General features: G+C 40.7%; 2 protein-coding genes across 2 annotated transcripts in view; one reads left to right on the top strand and one right to left on the bottom strand.

The window, feature by feature from the left end:
* The first annotated feature begins 530 nt into the window (after window positions 1-530).
* tipin (timeless interacting protein) lies at window positions 531-5,689 on the top strand. Its single transcript, XM_085773138.1, has 8 exons — window positions 531-560; window positions 1,663-1,804; window positions 2,050-2,143; window positions 2,425-2,500; window positions 2,992-3,114; window positions 3,209-3,272; window positions 3,684-3,938; window positions 4,783-5,689. The coding sequence occupies exons 2-8, from the start codon at window positions 1,672-1,674 to the stop codon at window positions 5,049-5,051; spliced, it is 1,014 nt and encodes a 337-aa protein (XP_085629264.1). The 5' UTR covers window positions 531-560; window positions 1,663-1,671; the 3' UTR covers window positions 5,052-5,689.
* A 1,914-nt stretch (window positions 5,690-7,603) lies between these two features.
* Window positions 7,604-13,313, bottom strand: part of dis3l (DIS3 like exosome 3'-5' exoribonuclease) — a 28,020-nt gene continuing 22,310 nt past the window's right edge. Inside the window, exons 17-18 of the mRNA XM_085769866.1 lie at window positions 9,369-9,540; window positions 7,604-8,194 (exon numbers count right to left, since the gene is read on the bottom strand). Coding sequence (XP_085625992.1) covers window positions 7,883-8,194; window positions 9,369-9,540 — 484 coding nt within the window. The 3' untranslated portion in view covers window positions 7,604-7,882. The remainder of the gene's footprint in view (window positions 8,195-9,368; window positions 9,541-13,313) is intronic.

Here is a 13,313-nt window from a genome sequence, read left to right as displayed (position 1 = left end):
AGACAAATCTCAAGGTTTTAATTTATTTTTTGGCCTAAAAGTTGACACATTTCAAAACTAAATGTCAATATGTAACATGTGCATTATAGGCTATGTGACTGCCTTTAAATTGGCCTCTGTAGAGCTACTGTAGCTGTGTGCTGCACCTTTTCAGTTCTGTTCAAGCCTCCCTAATCTCTTCTAAGATGATGCACGCGAAGGTGTATTTCGTCTTTAGGCATAGCTGTTTCAGTCTGTCAGGCCTTGATTAAAGAGATGAATGATGCACTGATCGATATTTTCCTGCTCCTCTGACATTGCTACACTGACTGGTGTTTCCTTCAATCAACGGCTTATAGATTGCTGTTATGTTAACCTCATATCTCCAGTTAAATAGGCTATGTTATTATCTCACAAGCTTCATTCGCATCCAGTAGGCTACTATGCACTGTCTCATAGATTGAGCTAATTCCTACTGGACTTTACTTTGAAAAGTGAGGCCCAGCCTCCACCGGAAGTAGATATTGCTGGTTTTGCACGTTTTGCACCGCTTCCTCTACTGACTGGACAGCTCGTATCTGGTAAGACAGTTTACTGCTATTTCATGTCAATAACCAACCTGTGTTGTACATCCTATCGCAACGCAGTAGACTTGTACAGTGAGATGTGTTTCACCGTGTCGCTGACAGCAGCTAGCTTTGCTGACTTGGCCCGGCTCGTAGTTAGCTCGGCACTAACAGCGCAGCGCTCACTCTCTAACAGCTTCAAACAGATAAAACATAACTAACATAAGAAAGTTGTGTTTGCCTCCTCGACGTTCAGATAAAGACGTGAATGCCTGTCACACACGGTGTCGGTCCATACCGGTGAAACGGGAGGAATAGGAGTTCGTACAGGTTGTATTGTTGAGGCAGCGCGGTGCTTGAGTTTGCCGCCTTCCTGCTGCTGTGACCGATATCTGCTGCTCCAAAAAAAAAAAAAAACTAGAGCCACCAAGTAAATAAAGGGCCAGTATCCCGATACTAATACCGATACTATATACTTCTAAAAGTAGCTTGTATAGTGGGAGAGCAGTATGATTTTTGAGGTGAATGAAGTATTAGGCTAAATGTGAAAACATTTTCATTAGGTAGCCTACCACTAAATTTGATAAGTTATGTTGACATGACACAACCATAGTCGGTAGGCTATATAGGACACTGTGTGCAACACTGATTGCAGCTCCCTGACAAGCAGCTTATTAATAAATCCTGCTTTTATGTACCATTTAGACATGTTTAATACCAATTTTTGCATCTCAAAACTAAATGATTGTGAAATGAAATCAATGATTTTCTCCTGCTGTCCACAACTGTATATATCTCGCCATGGATGTGTACTGGGTGAAAGTGGTGAACCATGGTAAAGTTATCGTCTAGTACCATCTAGTTTTTTGTATACAAATATTAAATAGTACATATTACTACTGATATTTTTATATTTTCTGAATTTTTGGTATGTCGTTTTGCAGTTTTCTTCGATTGTACCGGTCTCTCCTGCTATAATACTGCTAATTCTTCCACTGTGGGACTAACGGCTATCTCATTTCACAATGAGATGAAGAACAAAGAACAAAGAAAGCATGTGTTGTCTGTGTAAACAGGTCTGACCTTGGTACTGATACTGCTTTTACTTTTCCTCTAGCAGTTACACATGATGCGTGGCCCGGGGGAAAATAGCCAGTCTGACTATGGCGGCATGGACGAGGTCGAGGATGAAGCGTTCCCTCCTCTCCCACCACCTCACTCTCCGGGCCAGGGGGGACCAGACGAGGGAGATCCATTTGGTGAGAATAGGAAAATATTCAACATTTTAACAAAGTTCACTGTAAACTAGTGTGCAATATTGAAAAGAATGGCAGTTTTATGAACGTTTATTGGAGGGACGAGACTACAGCTGTAACATCTACAGAGCGAATGGATGACTTTAAGCAAAACCAGTTTCTAATCTGCCTTCCTGAAGCTCTTCTGTAGAGTAACTGTCAACAAAGTGATGTTAACCTCTGACTCTGTTGTCATGTTGTCGCTGCAGGGGAGGAAGAAGGCGACGTATCCAAGCTAGCTGAGGTCCCTGCTGCTAAAAGGAAAGGAGTGAGGAGGCCACAACCCAAGTTGGATTCTCAGAGGTGCCTCACACATCAGTGCTGTCACATTAGATATATTTAAAATGCAGAATATATATACTGATTGATTGATTGGATTGGTCAGACAATGTCAGCAGCCAGCTGGTAAACATAGTGAAGCATTAAACAGCTTGAGAGCCAGATATTTCCCCCCGGAGTTAAAACAAGTGAGAATCAATAACATTAATCAGAAACATAGCACTGAATGAATGCTAATGTTGTTCTTGGTCTGGTTGATGTGTAATGAGGAAACTGTTTGCCAACTTTTGTTAAATTTTTTTCAGGCTCATCTCGGACAGAGGACTACCAGCTCTGCGAACTTTGTTTGACGATGTCCATTTTAAGGGCAAAGGACATGAGGTCAGAACTGTGAGCAAAGCTAAAGGCAGTGCACCCAGAGGCCTGTGATATGTAGCAAGTTTAACCTGCCAGTAATCCTGGGTATGATTTCAGTCTATCAACAAGGTGAAATGTAAACATTATGATCTCAGATAAAGAAAATAATGCATTCTTTGATATATGGAGTCAGACAGGTAATACATTATCAGTGTGTTTCCGAATATTTGGCTCTTGTATCTGATGATGACCAACTGTGTTTCGGAAGATAAACGCTTAAGTTAACTTGAGAAGTAAAACCAGTTAATGTTTGGAATGTGTAACACTTTTAAATCTGATTCATAATGATGATAAATATTGATCAGTTTGTGGATCATCAGTCAAGATCCTGTAGCAATAATGAGTCAGTTTGAACCACTATATAATACGACCAAAACCCCAAAGTTGTAACGGAAGTCACAAATCCTGCTTCCTAGTACAGGCTGCTAATGATGTGTGTGTGTTTGTCCCATCAGGCTTCAGACCTGCGGCTGCTCATGCACAAGATGGAGAACTGGGCCCACAGGTTGTATCCCAAACTGCAGTTTGAGGACTTCGTTGACAAAGTGGAGAAACTTGGCAACAAGAAGGAAGTGCAGGTGGGATGAAGATGCATACAGTGGCACAATATGTACACAATTTCTGCACAGAGAGCACAAGTATTTATTTTTTTATTTGTTTGTGTGTGTGCAGACTTGTCTCAAACGGATACGACTGGACATGCCACTGACAGACGAGGACTTCATAGGTAAAGCTGGTAAAAGATTAAAAACACTACAGGCGTATGTTTTGTGTGCGTAAGTGATTTAAACATGACATGTAGACGCTGTGCAGTCAGGGGTTGAAATGAACAGCTTTCAAACTGCTGGTAAAATGTATGTCACCTGAAAATTTGTGAATGAGAACAGGTTCAGTGAGTGTGAATACGACAACAACATTACTAATATGCTTAGTGTGTGACGTTACTTAGCGACATTTATACCCTCATTGAAAATGTCCTGGGAGAGAGTGATCAACATTTGTCAGAGTGATGAGACCTTGTCCAGATGTCATTTGTTTTGCCATCACACAAGAATAGTACTTCTATGAACGTGAACCTGGCTCAGATGGACACTGTATATCCACAGTCTCCGTGTAAATCTTTGCTCGGCAGGTGATGATGCAGCAGCAGCAGCAGCAGCAGCAGAAGCAGAGCCCGGGTCGCCGGTATTCAGAGAACCTGATCCTGTTCCGTTCGGTAGAAGCATCTTCCCTGATGACCTAGAGGGGCCGATCCACTCCACCCCTGCTCCGGCTGCCCCACCTCCCCCCTCCCCAGCTCCTCCCTCCCTGACAGAGGAGCAGCGTAGACGCATGGAGATGAACAGACAGAGAGCCATGGAGAGGAGGCTCGCCCGCCAGCAGCAGCAGCAGCAGACCACAGGTGAGAGACACCTATCTGTAGCCTGTAATCATCATATCCTCATTATGATCACACCAATGCAATGTTCATAAAATCTCAGACACTGAAATTTTGGGATCTAGTAGAATTCAGAACCGCACAAATTCTGTATAAAGCACATCATAAATTACTACCAGGCCATATACAAAAAAACGTTAGTGATAGAGAAGGGGGATACGATCTAAGAGGGAGATGGAATTTTAAACAACCAATTGTTCACACTACTCTGAAAAGCATGTGTGTATCTGTCTGTGGGGTGAAGCTGTGGAACAAGTTAACTGATGAGATCAAAAAAAGTAAAAATCTGGTGCAATTTAAAAATAAGTTAAAAATGTTCATTTTGGAAAGATACAGTCTTGAAGGTGGGGAATGATTTAAATGTAGGTAGGAATGATTTGACAAATGTTAAATGTCTATTTTTTTGCTTGGTATTTGCTGAGTATGTACATGTAGGTGTGTGTATATGGGTGTAGATCGCATGTATGCTTGTTTGTTTATGTAAAGGTACTGTATATACATATATTGTATGTATGGTGTAAAGGTTAGGGCATCTATAAGCTTGTAGCTTCAGCCCTGACCCTTTCCATCAGCCATGCAGCCCTGCTTTTAGAGGGATGTGTAACTGTTTTTTTATAATTTTTTTGCTGATCGAAATAAACTCAAAAAAAAAAATCATTACTGGTAATTATGGTCAATTAAAAGTCTGATTATTTTCTTGATATTGCATATGAAATACTATCAGACTATGTGCCCCCATAATTGCATAATCATTTTCCTAATACATATCTTGCAGCTCTAATTTTACGAATTTTGTCCTCCTGTCTAGATCTCCCAGACTCTCAGACTGTTGACGCACCCACAGCAGGAGAAGAACCCACCTCCGTCCTGAGTGGCTCCGACCATCAGAGCGTGGAGGCGGAGGAGGCGAAGGGTTTGGACCTGGAGCCGGTCGACAGCAGCAGCAGCAGAACTGAAGGAGCAGAGCAGCCTCCAAACAAAGACCCTGAACCTCCAGCTGAGTCCAGTCAGCCTGAGCAGGAGACACAGACTGAACCCACGCACCAAGCCAGTGATGGGTGTGAGGATGGAGAATAGTGCACAGGTGCAGCACACACTCGGTTGGTCAGGAGTGTCACCTGTGGGGATGAAGCCGTGTCATTGAGCTTCATCTTTGAGAACTGTTCACATGTAAACATCCCATTTTCACATCTGCTGCTTTGTTGTTCACACCAGTTCAGTGTTTGAACTGAAATCTATAACACATTGATTCCACATAACCTGTGTAAGGTGTTGAAATCAGCTTGTGAAATTATAGATAAGTCTGCACACTGATTGATTATTTTATTTCATCAACTATTTTTTTCTAAACACATTGGAAACTGTAAAAAAAAAAAAACCTTCACGTTTTCCTAAAATGTTGCAATCATTTTATAACCAAGCTCCACAAGTCCACACCCAAAGATTTTCAGTTTCCAAAACAGAACAAAGTCACAGATTGGAACTAGTAACAGTTCATTCATATTATTGATTAGAAGTCATCAATTGATGTTTCCAGGTTTCGCATCGTTAAAGTTTGTGATTTCTAGAGTTCATTTGATAACGTGCTGAAAGAAAACTCTGTGGAGTAACATGTTAAAACTGTCTTCGTTTTGGACTTTTGAACTCTGCAGCAGTGTGGTTTTATCACTGATGAATCACCAGTTATCTGTAATGCAAATAAATGTTTTCAAATTACCTCGGGTGCTTAATGTCTCCTCACTGATTTCACACAGAGGGGTTTCACACCGGCGGGGCTCCATGCCGGTTCCCGAACCCAATTTTGAACTGACCGGTGCCCAAAAAGCCAAAAAAATAACAGGTTCAAACCTGAAAAGTTGGTTTCCAAGAGAACCAAAAATTAGTTGGTTCTTCCCTGTGAATGGTGACATCCCTGCGAATGGTGACATCATCAGGCTGTGAAGACAGGCAGGAAGGAGGAGGAGAAGGCAGCGACTGACAACCTGGAGAAAATAATCTGCAATGGTCTACTGAAGGAACTAAATGTTTGGTGGAGATTTGGGAATCTACAAATTTCCCAAGAAAGCAGAACAAATTGTATGAATTTCCCTTTAGGGCTTAATGATGTAAAGTAATTAATATCTTTGAACTCTGGGAAGAGATGGCTGGGGCTGGGTTCACTCCAATGCCAGACAAAATAATTAATAAACTTAAAAAAACTGAAGAAGGATTTGTGAGACAGCAAAAAAGCTAAAGAAATTGAGTAATACAGAGTAACATACTCCCACTTTGGTCACACTTAAAACTGGTGTGTGAATGCGGGCTGGTTCACCAGAGAGCACCAACTGTGTCTGTCTGGAATCACCCACAGACACACTGTATGCCGACCACAGACCACTACACTGAGCCTGGCTTTGCACCAACAAGCTTTAAAGTCCCACTCCCGCGACCCTTTTCGGCCATTTTAAAACCAGCTCATTAGCCATGCACATTAGCAATGTACCTCTGGGGGGTGGGCGGAGACTGCGCTGCTCTGCACCCGCCCAGCCACCTCCTCGCACCCCACCCCCCCGCTTGCTGACAGCTGGACATTGTACAATTACAGATTCAGCGCGTTTAGCGTAAAACTCCACACTGGGATTCGATCCCAGACTGGAACATAGTCCTTGCTCATGGTGCAAGCTGCTCTACCAGGTGAGCTATACCTATTATACCTAGACAGCTACACCGAGCTGTGAAGGCTTTCACCTCTGAGCCAGATGCAGAGCGGGGCGGGAGCTTGTAGCACTAGTGCCCTCCCCTGGAGCTGTGACACCCTCAACTCCAGTCTTCCTGAAACTGCCAGTTCGCGTCTGCCATTGGTTCACAGCAGTTTGAAGGCAGAAAAACTCTGAAATGCAATTTTGCACTTCCTTCTCTGCTGATAAGTGCTCTAACACAAGAAAAATGCCACAGGAACATGTGAAAAGCTCAGAAAACACGATTTTCACGGGAGTGGGTCTTTAATTTAGTTTCTAATCAGCTCTAATCAGAGTTGAGTAAAACCAGGGTTAAAATTAAGACAAACTCCATTTTCAAAATTCAACAATTCAAAATGAACAGTGGAGGCGACACTAACTAACTGTTTATGGCAGTTTTTCTGAAACAAAACCTCATATTGCTGCCAGCTAATTACAGTAGAAGAAGAAAAACATCATTTAAACAGTGGTGGTGGTGATGTTGGATTATCAGTGTACAGCTGTGTCTGTGTCACTGCCATGTTTGACGGTTTCCTCTGTGAACTGGTGTCTAGTCAAAAATTCATCCATATCATAAGACACAGTGGGTTGAGTCTGAGTTATTTTTGAGGAACTGTATCCTGGTCGCTTCATCTTAAAAACCTGCTCGCATGGAGGTATAGAGTTGACCAGACATCACAGTTTAAACTTGAGTTGAAGGCTTTAGTGAAACAGAACTTTTTTGAGAGGTTTTTATGATCTTTTTAATTAAATTGTGCAATCCAGGCCTGAGACTGACACATGACTCAGTAATAAAGCAAACAATAAATGAAGCTTTTTCTTTGTTCATGTTATTGATGTTTTAACCCTGAAATCGAAGCTGCTTTCAACCTCAGACCTCCAGCATCAGTCATGACACAAATCAGTTCCTCATTCTGTGGCTTTGTCAGACTCCTCAAATGTCACCAGCTTTATTAAACAGTGCTGAAATCAGTTTAATGTCCCATCATCATCAACTCCTCATAACACAAACTATTGAATAGTTACTTTAACTTCCACTACAATTCATGTCTATTCATTATAACCAACGTCTCTGGTTTCCATCTTTTTTATGGATAGAAAGTGATCAGATAATAAATAACTACAAATCTCCATTAAAAAAAGGTTTCTTCTGTGGCGTCCATGATGTTCAGAAACCCGTCAGCAGCTGATCTAGGCCGTCGAGGCACAGACCTGAGGAATCATGTTCAGGTCCATCAGAGCCTCCTCTCTGACCTGCTCCAGCAGCGAGTACAGATTTGGAGTCTTGCTCTGGCTGAACTCTCTCTCCTCTTTGGAGAGTTTGGGTCGCCGTGCCGCCTTCTCCTGCGCCTCCTCGGCCTGACGCACCACCTCCTGCACCAGCTGGCAGCGGCCCTGGGACGGCGGCTTCTGTGGCTCGGCGCTGTGGTACGGCCTGTTGTTGACCATGTCCAGGTTCAAGCGGTCTGCGTGGCAGTTGAAGGACTGGACGGTGACACGGACCTGCAGAGGGAAGAGGAAGTAGATGTGAGCACCAGCCTCTTTACACTGGACCCTGATCAATTAATCCATCGATTAAACTTTAATAATATGGGAAAATTCCCATATCAGTTTTACGGACTAATACACAACAACAGCAATAACAAGTGAATAGCTCAAATATAAGTTATTAATAATAAATAAATTAAAAACACTTTACTTGACGCCTATCTCTATAACGCATTATAACCATACTTATAATGAGTTATAATGCAGTTATAGCGCTGTATAACATGATAATATAGTTATGAACACTCATAAATGATCATAATGCTTTATAACAATAATCATAACACACTATAAAGCATTTTATCTTTACTTATAAGGTCAGGTATTATAATACGTTATAATTGTTAGTAACTGGCTGACAATGCCCACATTTATAATGCATTATAAATATAGTTATAATGAATTATAATTGGCTTATAAACGTGTATAACTATCATTATAAACACTCAAAAATCACATAAGACTTTATAACAATAAGCATAACACATCATAGAGCATTATAACTCTATTATAATACTAAGACCTTATAACCCATTATAAAATGCTCTATGATGTCTTATGCTTATTGTTATAAAGCCTTATGATAATTAATGAGTGTTTATAATGATAGTTATACACATTTATAAGCCAATTATAACATATTCAGTGAGTGAGTGAGTGAGTGTCAGTGAGTTACTAACAATTGTAAACTATTATAATACCTGACCTTATAAGTCATGATAAAATGCTTTATAGTGTGTAATGCTTATTGTTATAAAGCATTGTGATAATTTATGAGTGTTTATAACTATAGTTATACAGTGCTATAACTGCATTATAACTCATTATAAGTATGGTTATAATGCGTTATAGAGATAGACATCAAGTAAAGTGTTACCAAATAGGTAAATAAATAAAAAGCTTAATAATAACATAATTCAATAATAAATAATTACATGAAATAAACGATAATGATAAAAAAATGTGTCAATAAAATATATTAAAAGACAGCAATATAATAAACAAAAGTGAGCATAAACTTTATCTCATAAATCATAAAATCAGAGGACAAAGACACAGCTTCACCTAACATCAGTCAACGGTAAACAGACAGATCTGTGACTAAGTAATGATCCGTACTGTGACTCACAGTGATGTGGTCAAACAGTCTGAAGGTGGTGGTGCCGCAGCCGGAGGAGGTGGTGATGCGGTCGGCGTGGCGCCGCACCGAGCCACTCTGCCACTCGCAGCTTCCGTCCTGCACAGCAGCAAGCACCTGACCCTCCCTGTTCTTCAGGTACACAGGCGCCTTCACCCCGTACCTGAGGAGAGAGGACAGGTGTCGTCAGGATGCTTCAAACCTGCATTTGTGTTAAAATCATTTTGAATTTACATTATCAGCACAAGTGGAGCTGAGTTCAGAGGTCAAGACGGCTTTAAAGATGACATATTTCCTAATGATCAAAGTTACACATGTGTGCTGTTTTATAGCGTAATTCAATATAAATGAGTATAAAACAGATACATACTGTAATACAGTATGAACTGAAAAATAAGGCATGTTTCCATTATACAGAAGGCCTGTGTGGCGTGGCCACATGTTCATACATTTTATTGTCTCAGTTTTCCACCATAAAACGACATTATTAATTAGAGATGTGCCCGAGATTTTTGTCACGCAGTAGGTGGCAGTATGTCATAATCCAGTAACCATGGTGATGCCCAGGGCCTTAAAGCTGGTCAGTTATGTTGTTAACGAGACACCCGAGATCTCCAGAAAATTATCCTGTTATCTATCTATAACAAAGGAAATAAAATGTATGAAAGTATTTGCTGCTATTGGCTTCCATACCATTAACTCGCCTTCTATGCAATTTGAAATTTAAAACCTTAAAACTAATAATGGAAACATGCAAAAGTTGCAAAAAAAAATAAAGAAAAAAATAAATTATACACAGTTTTACTGTTGTAATTATTTTGTTATTTTATCATAACTATGTTGTGGCACCTGTCACATCACGTAACAGGGAACAGAGGGGTTCAAACTGAGGGGCAGACTGTAAGAGCAGGACACAACCTACAACTGCACCAAGTGAAATGAATGTGTGTGAGAATGGTTGAATGTGAGTACCGGTAGTAGTGTAAAGCACCTCAAGTGGTCATTGAGACTAGAAAAAGTCTATATTACTGCCGTCCTTTTACCACTGACCCAAACTTTAAGTGGGCCTAACTGTCAGCGTCACAGCCTGGATCCTGTTGGACCTTGCCTTTAATTAGAATGGTTTTATGAGAGGAGAAAAAACGGCTATATTCACAGACCATTCACTTCTGTTTTACTCTAAACTGCAGGGCTCCAGGCTGCCCTTAAATGGGGGGCATTTTGCCCCTAAAATTTGAGACTGTGCGAGTACATTTTTCATCTACTTGCGTAACCAGTAAATTTGCTATTTTTCTTATTACAGTGGTGAAACGTGAAAGGGCCAACCCAAAGAATCTGGAATCTGTCATTACAGGTGTCAGGCCAGTGTGTGTGAGGATCATGAATGACAAGGTGAATAATGTGAGAAATGTGAAAGTCAATTTACGGTGTGCACCCCTAAATCTTCTGCTTACGCTCCTAAAATTTTAAGTTAGGGGTTACTGTGCTCCTAGCATAAAAAAGTTAGTCAGGAGCCCTGAACTGTGATGGAGATGGAAATGCAAAGTGAGAAAAATGCAACTAAAACAAACATCTAATGGGTGAGAGCAGCAAATCAGAGCTTCTGGGTAAAATGTTACATTTTCACTGAAGGTCTCCTACTAACAAGGGTCTACCAAAGCCTTAAGTGACTCTGATTCCTCTGTTCATTTAAACACATCGGTGAGTTACCAAGTGTTTGGTTACACTGGGTAACGTGCTTATGCTTCATCATCACCATAAATACACACTGTGGTTTATTCTTTTTTTTTTTTTTTTTTTTTACAACATATTTTTATTGGTTTTTGTTATACAAACAGACATAGAAAAAACATAACAGAGAAAAAAAACAAAAAACAGATTACAGGAACAGGCAGTTACAGAAACATCAGATGTTTACTTGAGGTGGGATTAAAAAAGAAATTAAGTAAAATAAATAAATAAATGATAATGACTGCAGAGAAGATTCCAGGGTTAGAAGCAGGAGTTAACTGTTGTGCATATGAGATGGGGGAGTGAGGAGCTTGTCTTTGATATAGTCTATCAGTGGCTGCCAGACTTTTGAAAACATGGCCAAGGAGCCATTCACTGTAAATCTCAGTTTCTCAAGGCTGAGATGGTGCAGCACATCCTGCATCCATCGAGTCCAGGTCGGGGGGTGGGGTGACTTCCACTGAAGAAGAATCAACCTTCTTGCCAATAGAGTAACAAATTTTGTTATTCGAAGTTTTGTACTGACTAGATTTTTGTTATTAACCCCCGCCACCCCAAAGATGGCAATTAAAGGGTCTGGCCTGATTGTCAATTGAAAAACATCTGATAAAGTTTTGAAGATGGAGTTCCAGTAAGTGGACAAGCTAGAACACTGCCAGAATGAGTGTGCTAGGGAGGCAGGTGAACGCTTACAGCGGTTACAGGTAGGGTCTACATCTGGAAATATTTTAGAAAGTTTTACTTTTGAGAAGTGAAGGCGATGTATTACCTTAAATTGAATTACTCCATGCCGGGCACATATTGAGCTGGAGTGCACCCCATCCAGGGCTGATCCCCACTGTTCTGGTGATATAGCCTCCCCTATGTCTGTCTCCCATGTAGATCTCAGAGTCTCCAGGGAAAGGTTCTGTAGACTAGCCATGCACTTATAGATAAAAGCTACTGCACCCCTCTTTGAAGGATCAAAGGAGAGGACAGATTCCATAGGTGACTCTTTAGGCAAATAGGGGAAGGAGGGGATCTTGTTTTTAATGAAATTACGGATCTGAAGGAATCTAAAAAAATTGGATTGTGTCAGGTTAAATTTAGTTCTCAGTTGTTCAAATGTAGGAAATATTCCGTCTATAAAAAGGGTTTTCATGTTATAAATACCATTTCTTTTCCAAATGCCAAAAGAGTCATCAACAATAGATGGGGAGAACAGGTGGTTCGGGTAAACAGGGGTGAGTAATGAACCATTTTGCCAGCCGTAGCGTTTTCTAACACCAGACCACACCTTCAGTGAGTGTGTTACAACAGGGTTGTTTTTGACATATTGTAATGACAGAGGCATCGGGGAAAACAAAAGAGCAGACAAGGAAGTTGAATGACATGAGTTACATTCCATTTGTACCCAAACTGGGACTTCACTCTGTTTATCATATTGAACCCAGAAAGACATAGCATGTAGGTTACATGACCAGTAATATGACTGGAAGTGAGGCAGTCCCATTCCCCCATCATGCTTTGGGTGTTGTAAAAAGGCTTTCCTAATTCTAGGGTGTTTTTTGTTCCAAATAAAGCTAGAAATCATTTTATCCACAGATGTAAAGAAAGATTTTTGAATAAATATTGGAATAGTTCTAAATAAGAATAAAAACTTGGGAAGGACGTTCATCTTGACAGCGTTGATTCGGCCGGATAATGAAATGGGGAGACGGGACCATCTCTCAAGTTCACGGGAAGTACGTTCAAGTAGCGGCTTGAAGTTTTCATTAAAAAGATTGGAAAAACCTCTCGTCACTACTACACCCAAATATTTAAAAGATTTTGTTGACACTTTAAATGGCAAATGTGAATAAGAAAGACCCTGGGAAGACTCATTAACTGGGAAGAGTTCACTTTTGGAAAAATTAAGCTTGTAGCCAGATACCTCACTGTAGTCTCTCAGAATGGACATAATGTTTGGGATCGATCTATAAGGATTAGTGACATATAACAGAAGATCGTCTGCATATAGCGATAATTTGTTTTCTACCTCTCCTCTATGAATTCCCTCACAGTCTTTGAGAGAACGTAAGGCAATGGCTAGCGGTTCGATGGCTAAAACAAAGAGCAACGGAGAGAGGGGGCAGCCCTGCCTTGTACCTCGATGCAATGGGAAATAGGAAGATCTGAGGGAGTTGGTTGTCACGGAAGCAAGAGGGGAGAGATATAGCAGCCTGA

This window comes from Trachurus japonicus, chromosome 3 (assembly GCF_045865225.1).
Source record: "Trachurus japonicus isolate A0001 chromosome 3, Traja_1.0".
In the NCBI taxonomy this organism is placed as follows: Eukaryota; Metazoa; Chordata; class Actinopteri; order Carangiformes; family Carangidae; genus Trachurus; species Trachurus japonicus.
The sequence above is the reverse complement of the archived record's forward strand: the minus strand, read 5'-3'. Positions and strand labels throughout refer to the sequence as shown.

Bases quoted from the DNA above. Each gene is read 5' to 3' on its own strand.
- tipin (XM_085773138.1), top strand. From the start codon at position 1,672: ATGATGCGTGGCCCGGGGGAAAATAGCCAGTCTGACTATGGCGGCATG. The intron at 2,144-2,424 runs GTGCCTCACACA...AATTTTTTTCAG, and splicing joins CCCAAGTTGGATTCTCAGAG to GCTCATCTCGGACAGAGGAC. The intron at 3,939-4,782 runs GTGAGAGACACC...CCTCCTGTCTAG, and splicing joins GCAGCAGCAGCAGACCACAG to ATCTCCCAGACTCTCAGACT.